The 21,158-nt window shown below is 40.4% G+C and overlaps 1 protein-coding gene across 1 annotated transcript in view; it reads left to right on the plus strand.

The window, feature by feature from the left end:
* SERINC5 (serine incorporator 5) overlaps positions 1 to 16,225 on the plus strand; it is a 63,153-nt gene extending 46,928 nt beyond the window's left edge. The window contains exons 10-12 of the mRNA XM_048503781.1: positions 2,810 to 2,849; positions 10,119 to 10,266; positions 12,073 to 16,225. Coding sequence (XP_048359738.1) covers positions 2,810 to 2,849; positions 10,119 to 10,266; positions 12,073 to 12,220 — 336 coding nt within the window. The 3' untranslated portion in view covers positions 12,221 to 16,225. The remainder of the gene's footprint in view (positions 1 to 2,809; positions 2,850 to 10,118; positions 10,267 to 12,072) is intronic.
* Positions 16,226 to 21,158: the final 4,933 nt, after the last annotated feature.

Consider the following 21,158-nt stretch of genomic DNA (forward strand, 5'->3'; position numbering starts at 1 on the left):
AAGGAGACTCCACCACACTCTGAGGTAGTGTTCTTGGTTCTTTATAGAGCACATGAACACAGGTCCCTGCCACAAAGAGGCAATAGGAACCACAGCAGAGGAAAAGATGGAGGTAGAGGAAAGTTTTGCACTGGTGCCAATTACACGAGTCTGGGCTTTGTTTTACAAGAAAGGGAAGAGAGTCCAAGGGATTGTGCCAAAAAAAGGTGTATTTATGACTGAGATAGTGAGATGAACTCACCCAGATGGTGGTGGAACTGTTCCAGGTATGAAGGGCAGCAGGTAGAAAGGGTGGAATCATTAAAGAGAACAGGAGACATTTAAAGATGTGGCTCAGAGCGGTGGAGGTGGAGGAGCAAAGATCACAGTTGAAATGTGTTGCAAGAAAAAAGTGGAGAAATAAGCACAGCAGGGTAGAATTAGACGATCAAGACAGCAGACAGCATAAGTGGAAGCCAAGCTGGAGATGTATGGAGCAGCATCACATGTTCAAAGTAATGAGGGAAGTGAGTGGTTTTGGTGTTTGAATGCTGCATGGAGTTGAGGGGGACTATGTGATAAAGTGGTGCAGGTAGTAGATGGAAGGGAAATGAATTTTATAATAAGGTAGTACTGTTACCCAAAACCTGCATTTTGTGTTCTAGAATCACTTGTGGAGAAACTGTATGTACTAAATGTACAGAATAACTTGCAAATGCATGGAAGTGGTACAGTTTTGGCAATATAATGACAACTTCTAGTAAGATTTTGTATCATATCGGTTTCAGGCTAGCATATACTTCCCCCCCTCCCCCAACAAGCATTTTTAATTTTCTCCTGTATTTCTTATTTTGTAGGAAATTATAGTTGTTTTGTATATGAACAAGTAAGCCACAGTTTACTCTTGCCCTCAAAACAGAGTTAGAAGCCATGATTTGAAGTATATTTCTAATTCTGCTTTGGAGGACAAGAATGAGATGTAGCAACAAATGATGGTTTGCTAAACAGGAACTGCAGGAGGAACTCTGGAGCATGTGAATGTACAAGCTTATTTATGTTGAACCAAATTAGTATTAGAAGTAAATTTATTATTAGAAGTAAACTGTCGTCATATCTCAGATGTTTCCTCATTTGAATTAACAGCAGCTAGCAATGCTGGATATGTGATTTGGCTCACAACTGGGAAACACTCTTGAATGTTTTGATCCTTCTTTTACTGCCTGAGAGACGACACAGATGGATTCTGTCAGGAAAGAAAGACCTCATTGCATGGGAGAGCTGGGAACGGCTGTACTGAAGTGCACCATAATAGAATTAGTTTTACATCATTTGCTTTTTAAGAGCACTACAAGAACCATTGCTTGGAAACAAAGAAAAGGCTAGCAGCCGGCAACTTGCTGTGTTTCTGATTCTTCTCCCTGACAGAGGACCTTTTGTCTTCTGATTAGAAATGTAAACATAATTCTCTAGATGCATCTGTTGAATAGGGAGCCCTTTTTGCATAAAAACTAAAGATTGTTACCCACATTAAGAGAACTGTTTGCATACATGCCAGCATTGCTAATTGCATTTCACAAAAATGTGCAAGCTTGTACATCTGACAGATAAATCTTCTTAACTGCTGGTTTTCTTAAAATTAGAGAAACACAAGTGGGACACCACAAGGATTTGTAGGGGGCATCTCTTCTCTCCCCCCTCCCCCACTATTTTCTCTTTCCTTTTCTGAAAGCCCTCATAGCCTTTCCCCTTTTCCTGTCTCCTCTTTTTCCTACACCAGCCGAACTTACCTTTATCATTCCATCTTCAGTTTTCCCTCCTTCCCTGCCCCTGGCAGCTTCTCCCCAGGCAAACTTTGTCAATTGCTCAGTGCCAGATGGGCTTGGTCCCTTTGCACTGGGGCAAACTTCACTTTCTCCTACATCCCCTTCCCACACTATTTCCTCTTGCTGTCATCCTAGCAACAACCAGATCCTCAGTTTTCCCTGCTTCCTTCTGTCCCTCATACGCATCCACCTACCAACTTAACTTTTACCTGCCTGCATCTTCAGCTGTATTTATTTATTTACTTAATTTATATCATCACAGTGTTCTCCATAATGGGAACTCAGGGTTTGCATAAAAAATCTAAAATCTAATCCCCTCCAAAAAACAACAACAAAACATCGGGGACGAAACCCCCCCCCCCCCCCCCATGATAAAAGGAGTACTGGCAGCTTTAAGAAATGGATCATCTCAGTGGACGTTGCTGGGCAACCACAATAGTTGTGCTAGCCCTGTCAGGAAAAGGCAGAGGGAGGTGGCAGGACCCTTTCCAGAGCTGTTTGGCCTTTGAGGAAAGAGTCACAGGGGCCATGCCCAGCAACAACCACCAGATTTGCATGACTCACCCGGCTACTTGCTACTGTTCAACAGCAGCCACCTCACAAAAGCCACTGTAGTATAGTTGTTAGTTTCAGACAAGGATCTGGGAGACCCAGGTTCTTATCTCCATTCTGCCATAGAAACTTCTTGCCTTAATCTTAAAAGGGATCCAGAATATTTGACTGCTCTAACTTGCTTCATATATAGTAGCACTTTGATAAAGCAGTGGGTTTATCACCAGTATAATATGTAAAATGTTTTTCTGTATAAGTTTGTTTTCCATCAGTGACTTCTGAAGTGTAGCTTAATCTCCTGAAGAGAATGCATTTGCCAGATAACAAAAAAGGCTCCTAGTTATATGCTACACAAAATTATGTTTTTGATCAAGATTTGAAGTTTTGTGTAGGTTTGGATTGGATTGCTTCTGTCAGCGAGGAATGAATGTTTCTCTTTCTACTGTGTTTCATAGGTAGCACGTTGCTGCTTCTGCTGTTCTCCAGATGAAGAAAGTAAGCTTTGATTCCTTCATTTAATTGATCTGAAATTGTTTAGAATAGGCCTATATCTGGATACTGGGCTACAATCTTGAGAATCCCAGTTTGTGCAAAAGTACTTCTCTCATCCCTGTGCATACAAGAAGGAAAAATTGTGGTGATTTTGATTTTTGTTCTTCCAGTTGGTCAAGGCTTTGGAATAGGAAATAATATATGAAAGTTAAAAATGAGTGGGTGGAATCCCACAGAGATGTTCTGCTAGTACCAGTGTTTTGTTACAGAGAAAGGAGCTTATCTCAACACAAGCTATTCAAAGAGTCTCTTGCATCAGAGGAAAGTGCTCCTGCTAGTGGAACAGATTTGGGATATCCAGGCTTGCATTTCCAAAATCTCATGTCACTGTGTGTGGGTTAGGATTATGCAGTGATAGAATTAACTGAGTCATTTGAATTACCAGTGAATCCCAAGCAAATGGGCCTCTGTTTCCCATGCTGCTGTGCCTTGTTTCTATCCTGTCTTTCCTCCAAGTTGCTCAGGATAACTCTTTCCCGTCATTTTATCCCGCAAGTAGCCACCTGTTGTGTTGTGGTTACAGCAGGGTCTGAAATCTTTTCGAGCCTGTGGGCACTTTCAGATTGCTCACACTGGATGGTGGGTGCAACTACAGAATGGCTGTCACAAGAGGTGGAGCCAGCCACAAATTCTCAAACATTTCAGGCAGAAACCCTTTTTAACAGGTTGCATTTTAAAATGAAGATGCTACCATGCATACACATAGCTTATCTTCAGTTATATAGTGACCAACTTTGTGCTGTGGTGGCAGTTGCTGCCACAGCAACCTTTTAAAAGTTGCACAGTTCATCAGATGGACTTCAGAAGCCCTGCTGGACCAAAACTACTCACAATACTAGAACCAGGGGGCATTCATTGAAAATGCTGGGGGGAAGAATTAGGACTAATAAAAGGAAATACTTCTTCACGCAACGTGTGATTGGTGTTTGGAATATGCTGCCACAGGAGGTGGTGATGGCCACTAACCTGGATAGCTTTAAAAGGGGCTTGGACAGATTTATGGAGGAGAAGTCGATCTCTGGCTACCAATCTGGATCCTTCTTGATCTGAGGTTGCAAATGCCTTAGCAGACCAGGTGCTCGGGAACAGCAGCAGCAGAAGGCCATTGCTTTCACATCCTGCATGTGAGCTCCCAAAGACACCTGGTGGGCCACTGCGAGTAGCAGAGAGCTGGACTAGATGGACTCTGGTCTGATCCAGCTGGCTCATTCTTATGTAGAAACCCCTCCCGCTTTCTAAAAATACTTGGCAAGCATGAGGAAAGATATCTGTGAGCACCACAAATGCTGCATTAGGGGAGCCTTGGGTTATGGTGTTGGTCAAGGCCTATGGAGGCTTGAGTTCATATCTCTGTTCACCAAGGAAAAACTTACCAGGCAAGTCATACCCTATTCTATTTCACAGTTCTGTTGTGAAGATAAAATGGAGGTAATGCTTCCCAAATGTTTTTAGGCCACTGACCCCTTGGGTTCCATGAATTCATCCCCAGTGTCTCCTAACCTACCCTATAAAAAGCATTGTTCAGATTAGTAATTTAAATGACTCACTAAGGAAGGTAATAACAGCAAAATTCAAAACAGTAACAATTAATTGCACATTTATTCAGATTTCCCTCAATACTTATATTTGTTTACCATAATTTTTCCTCTTATTACCAAAATTTTAATATCCTAAATTTTCCCTTCTATATTTTTCCAAAACATTCAGTTTCTTCCTTTTTGAAAATGATTACTGAGATGTTGTAAATCCTCTTATAACTTAGAAATATTAATCTGGTGTGGACTGAAATAAAAATAACACTTGCAGAGCTATAAACACACTTCATAATCAACAGCCTCAGTAACCAAGAATACAAGAACATATCATACTCAATACAATTGTGTTAAAGTTTAACTGATTTTATATTGTTATCATGAAAAACAAAAATACTCTTATGTTCAGGACTTCCCGAAATTTGCCCAAGAATCTTTGTTCTGCATTGAGTTTTCTGCATTGCTGTCAATGGGGGTTGCAGGCTGGGGGGGGCACATTTTTGAAGGCACAGTCTCAAAACTTTCAGGGTCTCATCAGGAGACTGCCCTAATGATTCCCACCAAGTTTGGTGCAGTTTGGTTCAGGGGGGCCAAAGTTATGGACCCTCAAAACTGTAGCCCCAATCTCCTGTTAGCTCCCATTGGAAACAGTGGGGTATAGGGGCACCCCCTTTGGGAGTCCATTACTTTGGACTCCCTGAACCAAACCTCACCAAACTTGGGGGGTCGCATAAGGACAGTCTCTTGATGATACGCTGAAAATTTGGTGCCGCTAGCCCAGGGGTAGGGAACCTGCGGCTCTCCAGATGTTCAGGAACTACAATTCCCATCAGCCCCAGCCAGCATGGCCAATTGGCCATGCTGACAGGGGCTGATGGGAATTGTAGTTCCTGAACATCTGGAGAGCCGCAGGTTCCCTACCCCTGCGCTAGCCTAAAAACTGCGCACCCTGCAGGCCAAAAATGGAAAACCACTAAAATACCCCAAAACGAACCCAGCATTTTGATGCCCCCCACAAGGTGATGCCCTGGGCAGCTGCCCACCTTGCCCAATGGGCATTACGCCAGTGAATCCTAAACACAGGCCTCTTCCGCACATGCAAAATAATGCATTTTCAATCCACTTTCAATGCACTTTGCAGCTGTGCAGAATAGCAAAATCCACTTGCAAACAATTGTGAAAGTGGATTGAAAGTGCAGAAGGGGCCACAGTCTTCTAAGACCATTTACTGTAACTGACCTCAAAGGTTGTGAAACCCTCCCAGACTGCACCATTACTGAAATTCATAATTAAGTGGAGATTTGAACCTGGATTTATTTAGTCAAATCTCAGCATTTTATCTGCCACACTGACTTTGTTATCTGTATGAACACAAGTCACAGCTTTTTCTATTTTTTAGTGCCTAAAGCAAGCTTAAATTTAGCTTTGGGCACTAATAATTCCAGAAATAGACGAAATCACGAGAAGTACAGTCGGCCCCTGTAAGGTGTGGTTTGGCATCCCCTCTATTCATGCAAATGACAAAGTAAATTGCATACAGCCCTACTTGTAACCTGAGGACCACAGGCATCTATGTGGCATAGACATCAAACAGATGGCTTCTGGGGCAAGCACAACTAAATTTAGACATGGCTCCTCCTTGCAGTTTTGTGGCTGTTATTTGCGTGCTCCGTGTCGGGTGTGGCTTGGAGCAAAAGAATGAGATCAAAGAGTGGAATGTCCTGCTGGGAGGGAACTCTGGCCTCTGATAGTACAGCAAGAGAAGCTTAATTCTGCAAGGAACCTGTAAAAACCGAGCTTTCTTTCCATTCTTGCGTTCTTTCATGCGTTGAATGCAAGATGAGATAGAAAGCACAATTGGCCATGACGGGGGTTAGGGGAGTCCAGTTGTTCTTTTTGATTGAGGAAAATTGCTCAGGAAGTGGCTTTTTGTTACTTCTGTATTGCTTGGAAAGCTTTCTGCGGCTAGTAGGCGGTGACTGTGTTTGAAAGGCTGTCTCTTGAGCCCACAACCAAAACCAAAGCAGGAGGCAAATGAGTGGCTTTGCCTTGTTAATCCTACAGTTTGTTTTATATAAACTCTAAAGCACAGAGAAGCATGTTTTTGATTTCATAAACACTGATACAATTTTCTCAAAATGAAAGACACACAGATATTATATTTTAAATCGTTTTGATCCTTTTTCCAATTTTCCATCCTTTCACAGCACAACTATTATTATTGGAGGGGGGAAGATTTGCTGTGGCACGTACAGAAAAATGTATGCCATTGCACAATAAAGAATGCTACTTGAAAGGATAAACACAAAGATGTTAAATTACAAGCTTAATTTAAGAAAATCAGGAAAAACTTATCTGAGGATGGAAAATGGCATATGCCCTGTTTTTTTCTGCCATGGGTTGCATGCAACAATATGTTTGTTGATTGCAGTAGACTGTACCTTTGTGCCTTTTTGCACTGGGACTTTTTTGTTTCTCTTCTCTCTACACACACACTTTCACTATTGATAATTTGAATTGGGGAGCAGAAAGTGAATGAATTACAGTTGATCCATTCTGTCATGTGAGCTCCTCAATGTCCTCTGACCTGTGAGGAAGCATAGACCAAACACCTTACGAGGAAAGCGTGACTGTATAACTTTTAACGATTTAGATAGTTCATTGTATCTGCAACCTGAATTTCAGGTTTTCATTCCAAGGTTGCTGAGCAGCGTGCTCAACTCATTAAGATTGTGGGGCCAGGACCGCGTCTCTGGTCCTACACAGCTGAATTAGTTTAAGAAAAACTTAGAATTAGCAAACACCCAAGAAGCAATTTTGAAACAGAAGATAAGTTTACTGGACAGCATAAGTATCTGACCAGGGTGTCCCCTTAAGGGTAAGAGGCACCCCCTTGATACAAAAGGACCAATTTTATAGACACAAAATTTAGAACGTTACAGAAGGTTACCCCTCCCGGGTGGCTCTCGAAAGAGGCACACCCAGTAGAGGAAGAACCTTATTTTTTTATAGTTACAGAATACAGACGTCACACAATCCATCCCCTTAAGTTTCACGTATTACAAGCATGTACCTTTAAAAATCTCATTGGATAGAATCTGTCTCCTGGTCACATGAAGACAGCCTCTTATTCTAAGTATATTCACATTCCTTCTGTAATTCAAACACTGCTAGCGCATGCCCTCTCTGTCTGCCCATATGCAAAAGGGGCAGCCATAAAACTAGCTTGCTGTCTCCAAGAAAAACCTGTTCTGCTAAGTTTCTCCCAGAGAGAAAGATGTCCCAGGCGGTAGGATTTGTGAGGATCATCGAAACTTCCGTTCTACGAGAATGAAAGGATTCTAACAATTTGGTTGAAATGTTGAAACATTTAAAAGATTATATACATACACTGATTCTAACACAATAGAATTATGGTGATATTCAGCCACGTATGTGAATCTCTCGGTATGGTATGCCATTTCGTTTTATATAAACAAGCGCTTGTTCTCCATTTAATTGTCCACATTCGTTTCCATTTCTAACCGGCAAGCCAAGGTTGCTTAAAGTACGCCATTTATATGCTGTCATTAGCCAACAACCAGTGACAAGATACTAAAGATGTTATCTTGCTTTGCTTTTGCGCTAGTCACTGGCAAAACGGTAACATTCGCTTTGACCTACTGCGAAAGTAGGGCTTCGGCTTTGAGAATACTATAGAGAGAACCATTTTGATTCTTCAAATCCTTGGTTGTATGACTTCCATGTTTCTTGATTAAATACAAATTTTACACATTCTGATCCATCTCCACAAGATAGTGGTAAAGTAACAAGAAATTCCTCCTCTCACTGCTCCATCCATGCCTCCAGATAATCGAGTGCAAAGCATGTGTGAACTAAATTACTTACAAGTACTGTACTGAAGATTGTATTGAGCAGTAACATATGAAGGAGCCCTGAGCCTAGTCAGAAGGAGGCCCTGAAGTGGCTCACCGTCCAATTGGCAAATAAATGAATCATGCCAGTGGCAAGAGCCAAGTGAGTGGTGGGAAAGCCCAACAGCCTGCCCAGAAAATAAATCTGCCCTCCTCAGTCCCAGTGCTGTTCAAAGTGAGTCCTCTGAGTGGCTAAGATTCTCGAATGTGTGCCTATGTATTTTCAAATACAGCTCCTCCAAAATAGGAAGAAAAAAAAGGGAAAACTATATATTGCCAGAATCAATAGGAAGAGCTGAGTTCAACTATGTACTTTCTGGGCTGAAAAAGTACCCAGGATTGGAGCCGGCAGTGCAAACATACTGAGGCAACCTTCAGCAATGGAGACAGAAAGAATATTTTCAGCAGCACAGAAAATGTTGGGGTGAAATGTCGGGGTGAAGCATGGGGTGAAACTGACCGTAGAGCAAAATGGTCAGGTGGGAAAAGTAAGATGCCTCCTGAGCATTCCTCACAGACAGGCAGGGGATGTCTTGCAGGCAGCTTAGGGGAAAAGTTGCACTTTAAAGCATCCTCAAAATAGAATGGCTTGAGCAGAAATAAGGCATTCTGGGAAAAGCTGTGCGGAGTTCCTCCCCAAGAAGCCTTTTTTTGCATCTTCAGGAAGCCTTATTTGTTCTGTGCAGAATGGACCTCTGTTTGATTAGTTGAGTGTAGAGTTTCTCTCTGGGGAGAGCGATGACTGTTCAGTGCTGGAAATGCCACCCATAAGGGAATAGGTGTGGAGATTGTAATGACTAAACTCTCTTCCCCAAGACTTCAGGAGCTGCAGCTAGTATCTTTTGTAGCTGCTTTGCCCCTTCTGTATAGCACCTTAAGCCTGAATGATTTTTTTGTACCCAAGGAGATCTTTTCCCCTTTGTCCCTGGGAGATGAAACATAGCTGCAACCAGCTCTGGATTCACCATTGAGCAAAACAAGCACATGCTTAGGGCCTCAAGTAAAGAGGGCCCCATAGAGGGTTGTGTTGTTGTTTTTGAAGCAGATTTGTTACATCTGATTAATATTGAGAATATGAACAAAGACTTTGCAATTAAAAAATACAAGAGAAGAATTTTTTGTAGTATAAAGTGAACATTGAACATTATTTTGCATCTTTGATTCATGTAAGTTAAAATATTATGCATCTTCAAGGCAAGAAAGCAGTGAACTAATAGATGTTTTGTTTCATACAAATAATGACATTTCTTCATTCTATTGTTTCTATTTTGAATTACATATGCAGTATATGGGAGTACCATGATCTTTTCCATGTTAAGGGTTTCTAAAGGTATTAATCGGGCCCTGGCTACAGCTACAGCTGCTGGTACCTCTGTGATGCCATAACAGATATAATTGAGGAGCACTTACTTTACATGGTGCAATCTTGGTGTTTTTTTTCTTTGCCGTCAGAGAACTATTAAAATATTTAAAGGGTAAAGTTTCCTAGATGGCTTTGGAGATCTCATTTGGCAGCATAAGCAGTTCTGTGCATCTTTGAGTCTGTTCTGTAGAAACACTCATCTGAGTTGAGTACACTTCCCTGGGATTATTTCAAGTGCTTAGGCAAAGCCCAAAAGAGCAATATTTTTTTCTCCAGAATTTGCATTGAGATGACTGACTTCGCTTGGGATGACTGTTCAGGCTGATACTGGGGAGGGCAGCATAGCAAATAAACTAAAAATAAATAAAATCCTAACCATTTTCTTTGTGTCTGGTTTCTGCAGCTGATGTGGACGAGCACGTTGGCAAAAGGGGTGGCCAAAGAGTCGTTTATGATGAAAAGAAGGGCACCGTATACAGCTATGCCTATTTCCACTTTGTTTTCTTCCTGGCTTCTCTCTATGTGATGATGACCGTTACCCACTGGTTCCAGTAAGTCATCTTTTTAGCACAGAGTTTGGGCAGTCCTTGTAGCTTAGGCTCATTCCACACACGCAGAATAATGCACTTTCAAACTGCTTTCATTGCTCTTTGAAGCTGTGCGGAATAGCAAAATCCACTTGCAAACAGTTGTGAAAGTGGTTTGAAAACGCATTATTTTCCATGTGCGGAAGGGGTCTTAGTGTGAGTTGTCTCATTCCCGATTAAATGTTAAGTCCTCCCCTGATGGCCTTTGGAAACCCATTGGTTTCTTTTTTTTTTCCAGAGAATTCTATTTAGCACATAGGCTTTTAGAGTAAAAACAGTAAAATGTCTAAAACATAAAATAACCTGATCATACAAATTGTGGGATTATTATGTTTTCTAAATATAACCTAAATTGGACAACTAGCCAAAGGGGAACATCAGCAGCCCAGTGGCACCATTAATAGGATGGACCTGCTCAGGGATTATCACAGATGTTAACTAATCAGATTAGTGAGGACTATATTTGCTGCTGAAATAAATTTGGCAATAGCCAAAGTAGCAAGTCTGTTATTTCTAGATAAAGACTTAAGGAAATGATAGTCATGGGAATCAACAGGAGATGTTACAGGAAGTAAAGAAGCTCGAAGAAGCTCTTCATCTACTGTAGAAAAATTTACAGGGAAAAAAGAAATGTGTTGAAGTTGCAGGCACCTGCAGTCCACAAGGGCAAACATTTTGGTCCTTTGGCGTGTTAGAAAATCTGCCAGTGTTTTCTCAGTCCTTCAGTATGGGGGTAATAATTCTGGCCCTTCCTACAGGGCTATGGGAAGGATTGCCCAGATGATATATGTGCAGCAGTTTGAACCCTTGAAAGAATGCTCTACATAAATTAAAGACATTAATCCCTCCTTATTTAGTTATTTGTTTTAGAATGTTTCTGTGCCACTGCTTCAGAGTCATGCCTGAGGCAGTTTACAGTTAAAAACACAATAACAATCTTACCTCTTGGCTAATCACCTTGATTTGAATTGGATGGTGACACTTAAGTTAGTCTTACATCTGAATAACATTCTGCTACATTTGCATTTCCTCCTTAAAACCACTATCTCAAGAGTTGTATCACAAAAACGACAAAAAACGACATTTTAGAAATAATTGTAAAATTTCAAATTAGCAACTCGCTGGACAAAGGTGTTTGACCCAAGTAGTATTAAATGATTCAAAAATTAAACCGCTGTACTTCTAACAGAAATATACATCTTTCCATTAAAAACAGCCTTCTTATATTGGCTTTTTTACAAACCTATGTGTCAATTTTTTGAAAGAGATTCAGGAAAATAAAATGCCTGGTGATCTAACTTTGGTCCCTGCTAAATAAATAGCAAGCATGATGGAAAGCTAGCATTTTTAACCTATAAGCTTACAAAGGTTAATCAACATGAATTCTGCCCAAGGAAAGCCTGCTTTACCAATCATTGGAGGACTAACGTGCTTGACAACACTTACAGAAATAGAGATTATCTGATATACATTACAGACCTCAACTACCTCCTCACCTAAAGATCCTGAATAATGTTAGTAGTCACAGGAAAAAATGTTCTGCACAATTCATAGATAACTTAATTACTACCACAAGATGTGATGGTGGCCAGTATAGTTGAAGAGGCTTTTGGAAAGGATAAGAAAAATTCAGATTAATTGGAACAGGTCTGTAACTTCAAGAAGTCATGAATCTAATGGGGTTTCTAAATTCAGAGGCAGTCTGCCTCTGAATACCAGATGCTGATACCATGCACACTCACTAATCTGAATTAATTTTCATCTTTACAGTTATGAAAGTGCTGCAATTGAGAAACTATTTGCTGGAACATGGTCTATATTCTGGATTAAGATGGCTTCATGCTGGGTGTGTGTCCTTCTCTATCTATGGACTCTTCTCGCTCCCCTCTGCTGCCCTACCAGAGAATTCTTAGTGTGAAATTTCATCTCAGTGTGGCTTTGGATATAGAAAAATAAATCTGTCTATTGGCTATCCCAACGTTACCACAAAGTATTGCTTTTCCTCAGATGAGACGGCACATCTTTGGATTTTAAAACTGTTCTTTACATTATCTAAGAATTGCAAGGAATACATTTATTCAAAACCAACACCTAAGTCCAGAACTAGAAAATACAAATACTGTTACCCACCCCAGCGTAAGTAAATCTTTTAAATTATGGAGTATCCATTGTGCAAACATTTGGTATCCCTCCTGTATGATGAAAAATATCTGTTTGCTCATAGGCTTCTGAATGTTTTTTCAGTGACTGATTTTCTCACAAATGAAAAGCACCTTTGTATAGAATTAGAAAGAGGAACAACTTGTTAGGGATAGTTTTGTAGGTGCAGGCAAAAATAACATTGGCTCAAGGGTTTCTTTTTCTGTATTAGACTCTCATAATAAATTATTGGAAATCTGGATTATGAAAGAAAAGGATTTATGATTATATAAATATTTAATTTATCATATTAATGAAAGGCACCTTTATAAATCACTGAGTGATGGAATGTGGAATTTAAGATGCTAGACACTGTAAATGATGGTGCAATTAATGAGCAGTTACTGTGGGCTACTCTGGGAGGAAATACACCCTGTAAAAAATTCATAATGGGACCAGTGAAGAGAAAAATATGATTTTTCCTCATCTATCTGAGCTTACCTAATATGCCTGAGCAATTTGCCATTTTGAAATGGTTAATACATACTGCATCCTCTCCAGAACTCTGAAATAACAAATGGATTTGTAGGACCTTCAAAATCTAGTGATAATTCATGTGGTAAAAGTAGAAGTAGCCTGAAAAATATTTAGGAACATTAAATGTTATTTCCAGCTGTATGGGATATTTTATCCTTCACTATTTAGATGGCAGTCTGCTCCTCCAAATATGTTTGTATGTTAATAACTTGCAATGTTAAAGTGCAATTATGAGTAGAGATTATAGTGAGAGCATTTTTTAGTTATAATATTTCAAAATACCAATGTTGTTCTCCGCCTTGAGCCCTATGGAGGTAGGGCAGGATATAAGTTGAATAATTAAAATTTAAAAATTAAATTAAGTTAAAATAATTAAAAAACGGTGTTGAAAATTAAGACGTTACCTTTCCAGCTCTTTATTAGGCATTAACATGAGAGATTATGCCTTTGACACTCTCCTTTTTGGAGAAATCCATCATTTGGCTAAGAGCTAACTTTTTAAAATAAGTTTTTCCTTTTTAATCCTGAAGAAATTTATATAAGTTGGCTCACATGAAGCTGTTTTAATCAGCGGTTCATATGAAAACATGTGTCAGCTGTTACATTACTTGTTAACTAGCGGGATGTCATTATTTCATTTTAAAGTTATCATATGCCACTGTTTCAAATTAAACAAATGACTGGAAGTCATTTAAATAATAATATTCTGTTAACAGAGTAGCTGTGATATATAGACTACCCTATCGCAGTCTATATAAAGAATCAAAGCATGGTAATATGGCAAAGGCAGATTTTCCCATTATTATCAATGTACCTTCCCTGGTAGTATTGGTACAGCCTGGTAGTATTGGTACAGCCTGCCTGTGTAACGGTACCATGCTTTGATTCCTGCGTACCTTATTAATTGCAGCTTCGTCTTTAATTTTATATTTGCTTAATAATTGGTAATAGCAGCCATCTGCTCGCAGAAGATAAGGGAGTGCATGCTTTCAAGGGAAATCAGAGTTCCTAAGCAGAAGGCTTAAACCCACTAGAAGTTATTGATGGTCCTGTTCTGTGTTGTTTGTTCTATTTATCATCCCTCTTTTCTTCGTAGTAACTTTTGGAGGACTTGGTGAACTTAATGGAGCTAGAAGCTGTATAGAGCATATTTTGGAGTGTTCCAAAGCAGAAAGCAGCCGCGCTGCTTAAGAAGTTTAACATTAAGAATTGGAGACATTTAGGCAATCAGGGTATTAGGGAAGGCCAGTTCTCTGAGCACAGAGCTGGTGGTACCTGGTTGCTTACCAGATCAGTGTAATAAAATGTAGCATTTGTGCTTTTAAAAGTGGCTGTGGGGAAGGGTGAGAATTGTGCATTTGTCCTGAAAGCTGTATTCCTCTGTTCACACACTAAATAATGTACACTGATGGAATTGTTAATGCTACCTTGATTCAATTGTTATGGGTTCTGGGCCTACTGTTTTTCTGTGAATTGTAGCTATCTTTTTGTGTGTGTTAATATGAAATGATTCTTGGAAATAGATGTAGGTTTTCCATTTTCTGAAATTCAAATTCTTTTGTAGATGTGCATGTTGAAAAGATCTTGGACAGCCTAATCCAGGGCCCTGAGGTGACCAACAGTGGCACTGCTGCAGTGCCACCCTGCCACCTCCAGAGGGCTTTTCAGCAGCACAGGGAGGCCAAAAACAAAAAAAGTATCCCCACCACCACAAAGCCTTCCAATGGGCTTAGTGGGCTTATGCCACCCAAAGGGTGGTGCAAGTCCAAGGCATTGGCATCCTGGGAGGCACTGCTGGGGTGGAAGTCAACTAACATCAGTTCCATCCCTGGCCACCTCCAATACACCATCAGAGCCAGTGGGGATGCTGACACATCCCTTTGCGCCATGTTGGGGCATTCTGGGAGGCCCCAGCAGCCACCCACCAGCAAATTTGCCCCTCTAACAGGGTAAGTTCCCCAGGGAAGGCAAGTCACTGGTGTAGGGCCCCACTACCTCCACAACTGCCTTGGCCTCCCCCCACTCTGAACTGGGCTGTAAGACTTATTAGATATATTGCATAGAGTGATCTCTTGCCTTTTGAGCCTATTACACAAAAGGGAGCTGGGTTGAGCTCAGGAAGAGGAAGTGGTGCTACTTTCTCAAAGTGACCTTTTAATCATCTCCAGCTCTTGCTCAGATGCTGAATCTAACCTCTTCTGGAGAAGGGAAAACGATTTGTTAATGCAACAGACGGCAACTGCAAAAGACAAAATGGGGTTTGTAACATGCTGGTGGTGCTCAATCATGACCCTGCCAAAGGGAATCCCAGGGACCAGGTCAAAATGTACTCCCTTTCTTACACTACTGATAGCCTTTTCTAAAGTTGGAAGGAATCTAATCTAAATGACATAATTCTGCTGAAACATTTAAGGCATGCGTATTTAGAGCACTCTTAAGGTCTTATGAGGTGCAATCTTTTTACTGGCTTTTTTTCCTTTCTAAATTATATTACCTTGGAATGGCAGCATAATTCAAGTATAGTTCATTTCCCCACTAGATTCTTTCCCAAATAAAGTTTTCTTCTGTCCACTCTTATCAGATAGTCCAAATAATCTTGAATTCCCAGCATTGCTACATAGGGCAATTAACCATAATATAAGTATGTTTTTTATTTCGCTAAAAGGAATTGAAAACAAACTTGAAAACAGCTCCATCCATAAGTCTGAGAGAGGACTATCAGATGCCATGTTCAGGAAAATGGGCTGTCGCATTACTCTTGTGCCTCATTGAGTAAAATGGAGTAGTTGGGTCCAATCCACAGTACTCTGCAGTACTTTCTCCCTTCCAATGTACTACCAGTTTCTATTATTTTCACATATATTATCTAACAGTTCCTACTTATTTAGAGTGTTTTTATGTATGTTTCAATGACTGAATACACGCTTAAGGTTTTTTTCATAAGGTTTTTTAATGTGTTTTTTTAAAAAATCTTTTGATACAACTTCAGCCTTTTTTTAAAAAAATGTGTTTGTGTGGGGAAAGATTTTGTTCAGAATCGTAACTGACACTGGTTACATTTTGAGTCTATGATATGTAGAAATCGTAAGACTTCCTATGTTTTTAAGACTTCAAGAAAAAAATAATACAATGTACACTGTATAAGGTTTTTAAAGCATGTTACTTGGTTTTCTAGAAATAACTACATATTGAGTGAAAGTATCATACTCGTTTAATAGACGAATAAACTTTTGTTCATTTGAAAATACATCTTGTAGTCCTTTACATGTGTGTTTATTTGTGTGTGTATCATCAAGTCACAGGGTTTTCAAAGCAAGAGATCCTCAGAGGCGGTTTGCCATGGCCTGTCTGCGTGGGCTGAGAGAGTTATGAGAAGAGTGCGGAATGGAACCCAGTTCTGTAGGTTAGAGTCTGCTGCTCTCGACCACTGTGCTACTTTGGCTTTCTTCCTTCATATGTACACACACACGTGTATGTGTGTATGTACAGATATATAGATATATATAAATTAGAAATCTATATTTTGCAAAAATCTATATTTTGCCATTTATTACTTATCCACATTGGCAAGTGAAGATTCCACAACATCTTTTGGAAAAAATAGTCTTAGTAGAATGAGGTTTTGCTATAAAAACAGGATTTATATAATACTTTAAAGATTATCACAGATATTGTGTCATAAATCTTCATGGACATAATCAGATAAATTATCCTCTGTTGTATACACTTGTGTAGGTTAATAGGATTGAAAATACTGGGATAACACAAAGCAAGCAGTATAGTCTGAGACATTTATATGCATTTATAAGGCTTAGTTATAGAAATATTGCAGAGATTTCATTGTCCTATCACACAGTTCAATTTTGTTCTCTGTGCCAGTATATACATATCTGCTAACTGAGACACACTTTTTGTGTAGGGAAGGGCTCCATGAAAGTTTATCCCACAGCAATCTTTCACCTTTCAGATGCCACAGCAATCCTTTTTGTGTTGACTACAATACTTCAGGTCAGGCATTCTTTTGATTGCCCTACATTTCAAACTGTGGAAGAAATTCTGGAAGAATGTTTTGACTATAAGCATGCCTTATAAAAGTATTATAAGAACAGGGAAATTTCCTAGTCTTACTGCTGGAGGCAGTGGTCCTGTGTAATTTGATAAAAGTGCCCGTACATATAGAGTTCTGGGGTCCCCATCTATGGCTTCGCAAGAGTTGCTTTTGATTTTTTTTTAGGTTGTTTCTGCGCAGTCCAGCCTTTTTATGGGATTGGCAATGGCCTGAAAGGGACCTTGGGTGGGAAATGGCCAGTTTGAGTTCAGTGTTTGCACATGCATGGATACGCTTGCGATGTAAATACAAAAGACCTGGGCTCGTGCGAGACAAACTAGAGCATTTCCTCCCTGTCTTCACTCAATTCCTTCACAGAAATGGGCAGCCATGTGAAGGGAGAAACCGGGATAAAATTGATCTGGATTGTAAGATACCGATTGCAACCCGGTACAATTGTGCCGTGCAGAAACAGCCTTATTGGAGTGCCGTACAGTATGCCCCCCTGTTGTTGGAACGGCCAAAATTTCACTTTTGATTGCAAAGTGTTCTGATCCTGGAGCCCTATGAGTAAAATAAGCCACACTGTGTTCAATGGGTATTACTCCCAGGTAAGTACATAAGATTGTGGTCAGAGTTACTTTTTATTTCAATTTTTCACCACTAAGGTAAATGTTGCAACAATATCTGTACAACAGCAGATAAGCAGCTATTTGGGGAAACATCTAATCAAACATTAACTTTATCAGTATGGAATACCTCCTCTGACAAAAAAGATTTCCTCGCCTAGTCCTCCTTGTGCAGCCCAAAATGGGTCACAAATCCTTTTCCTAGGTAGGAGACACAGGACCCTTCACCCAGGAGCAGCATGGGGTAGAGAGTCCGAGGTTTGCAGCAAGAGGGTATAATTGGCAAAAGTTCCTGTCCTGTTGTCCCTGGACATTATCCCCTTAGGCTAACCAGTGATTCAACATAGCCTGTGGGTAAAATCTGTTATTTCCTAAGTTATTTTGGTGAAGGTGGAAAGGGAATGAGGTGCGTGTGTGAAAGAGAGAACACTGAAAACTGAGCCGATTAAATCTTCACTTATTGGCTAAAGCTCTTGATCCTCTCTTGCTTCTGAATCTTGTAAGATTTAATTGGACACGTCCAGAACTCACAAGCAGTTTGTTTCAAAGCCATTGGACAGAAGGTTCTCGTAGCTATATTTATATCATATAATTTAGCATACATGTTGGAGAAACCCAGCTACTTATTAAAACAGATGTAAATTATAGGTTTCCAAAAATAAAACTGCAAAGCTCACCCAGGGCCAGTGTATATGTAGTAATCTAAATAGTGCAGAAATATCCTGCTTCTCTTTAATCACGTTACTTATGAAGAACTCACTGCTTAGAGTTCAGAATCCTATGCAAGGCTGCTGTAGGAGGACTTGGATCAGGACTTTGTTTCAGCTTCGACCACCTTCTAGGATGAAATGATAGTAACTAGTTTTGTTCCTCTGAATTCACACAAACCCATGAAGTTGCCTTCATGGGTACTGAGTCAAACTATAATAGTCAATCAAGTATTGCCTGCTTTGACTGGGAGTGGCTCAGGTTGAAGTATTTCATGTCGCCTGCTTCCTGATCTGGTGGATGGACAGCATTGTTGAAGACATGCGTGCTGTCAACCTTATCCCTGAAAATGCCCAAAATTTGCTATTTAGTGAAGAAAATGTCAGTGCTAACCCCCTCAAGGGGAATATAGCCAGTGGTGGGATCCAAATTTTTTAGTAACAGGTTCTGATGGTGGTGGGATTCAAACAGTGGCGCCGCCACATACCCGCACCTCCAGTCCCTATTGGGCAGGGAGGTTGCTTTAGTAACCCCTTTTTGGCACTCAGAAAAAATTAGTAACCAATTCTAGAGAAGTGGTGAGAACTGGTTGGATCCCACCTCTGAATATAGCCCAAGAACACAAGAAGAAGACCTGCTTCCTGATCCTTTTAACTGGGGATTGGATCTATAACACTTTGGAGCAAGGGTAGGATAAAATTGTAATATTGGAACAATGAGGAAAATGCATATTGTATCTGAGAGGTGGAGTAGGAATAAGCTATCTATGGAGCTAATTGTATGAGAAAAGCTGTCTAGTTACACTTTAGAAAACAAGGTGGAGCTTTCTTTTTTTTAAAAAAAATGACATATGTGCAACTATGTACAGAGGCTGTTCAGCCTAGAAGTGTAGGTTAACTGTTGCCACCTAGTGGTTATTTAAACATCCCATGTAGTAACATTTTTTTTAAACTCTCCTTTAGTAGCTGCAAAGTCAAAATCTAGTCTTAGGCCTAACTCTCAAAAACAGTAGGTGAAAGTATGAACCCCATGGCTGTACTGTTTTAGCCTGTGGTTTGCAGGAGTGAGTTCGGGGTGGGGGGGGATCGTTTGTCCACAGTATAAGTAGGCTAGTTTTCTGTCATGAAGCTTCCACCTGCAGTTTGAAGTGATACGCAAGGGCAGATTGGCAGTTGCACTTTCTGGGCATGTTTCCCCTGGGCTATTACCAGGGCGGCCAGGTCTCTTGCTTTATTGGGAGATATTCCTCTTCCTGCTGGCGTGCCCACCACCAACCCCCAGCTGGGTGGTAGGGGAGAAATGGTTGGGGAACCGGAAGAGAAGTGATTGATGTGCCTAATGCCATGATGCCACTTCCAGCGCTACCCAGAATTCTGTCACTGCATCAGGCAAATGCTAGTTCTGTCAGCTTTTCAGACCCTTCAGTGGCACCTGCCTCTTTTCCCCTCATCACCAGTTGGCGGGAGGGCAGATCTCCCACTATAGCAGACCTCCCACCTTATTTCCTGCCACCACTTCATAGGCCAGCAGGGGAGGATGGGGGACTCACTGGCAAACAACATCACTTCTGATGCAGAACCAGGAGTGATGTCACTGTGCCAGAGTGACTTTTAGGATTTGGCCAAAACTCCATAGAGTTTCGGGAAAATGATAGAATGTCACTCTGATGAGATGACATCCCTCCCAGTCTTGTGAAAAAAGCAGTATTATACATTGGCATAATGTTGGCAAGCCTGTCCCTGACCCACAATTTCTCCCAGCAGATTGACAGCTACGTTTGGCAACTCTATATTGGTGGATATATAGGGGAGACAGCAGTGGATCCTGTTGGTGCTACTGGTCTAAACTTAGTGAATGGCTTGCTCCACGACCAGTTCAATTTCCTAACCTACCCCGGTGGTACAGTCCAGGTATAAACTTCTACCACACACCCGTGATTTGACAGAGGCAGGCTTTAAATTATTTGATTTTCCAGGATTTGGCTTCTTTACATATTCGAATTTACAAGCTATTAGAGCCAAGGTCTGAGATTCCAGTTTTGAACCTCCTGCTTGCTGGAGTGGTACTCTGGTACACTGCAATCAAAACAATACAGCTATGTCTTTTAAACAAAGCTGGAGCTGTTATCTTCTCCATGGAGAAAAGGTCTGGAAGCTTTTCATCTGCACGTTACCATTAATTTAACTGGCTACAATTGAGACTAGGAGGGAAAAAAGATTCTAAAAGGCAATAAATAAATAAATATGCAGTTGAAAACAGCCCAATCGTCAATTCTGTGGATAAGCCTGACAAGATTTTTTCCTCACCTTATGGGAGCTCTGGCACTGAATCAACCAATTCTTTATTCATAGGTCAGTGTTGTATACAGGTGTGAAGAAAGTGTACAAATTCCTTTAAATTTACTTAGAGATCATCTATCTTGTATATTGGGTCTTTTATGAGGGAACCATTTGGTTTTACTAGGTCAATTACAATGCATTTGACCTCAGTAAAGTTGTAAACTGTGTTTGTGTCTAGGTGAGCCAATTCTATAAAAACCTTGGCACCATTTTAGGTAAAACAAAACAAAAAGGATAAGGGTTTCTCCTTGGGATTTTCTCGTTATTGATCTTGTCCTTATTCTTACTACTCTTCTGTCTTAGGCTGAATAGCCTTGTATTGTATTGTTTTTATACTTGGAACTGTCTAATGCGAAGGGAGAACTGATCTTATTTCTTTTTTCTTTCTCTTTAATAAAATTTTAAAATCTTAGCTGTTTGATTGTATCTGGATAAAGAACCCTGGTTTTGGTACGT

This window comes from Sphaerodactylus townsendi, linkage group LG07 (assembly GCF_021028975.2).
Source record: "Sphaerodactylus townsendi isolate TG3544 linkage group LG07, MPM_Stown_v2.3, whole genome shotgun sequence".
In the NCBI taxonomy this organism is placed as follows: Eukaryota; Metazoa; Chordata; class Lepidosauria; order Squamata; family Sphaerodactylidae; genus Sphaerodactylus; species Sphaerodactylus townsendi.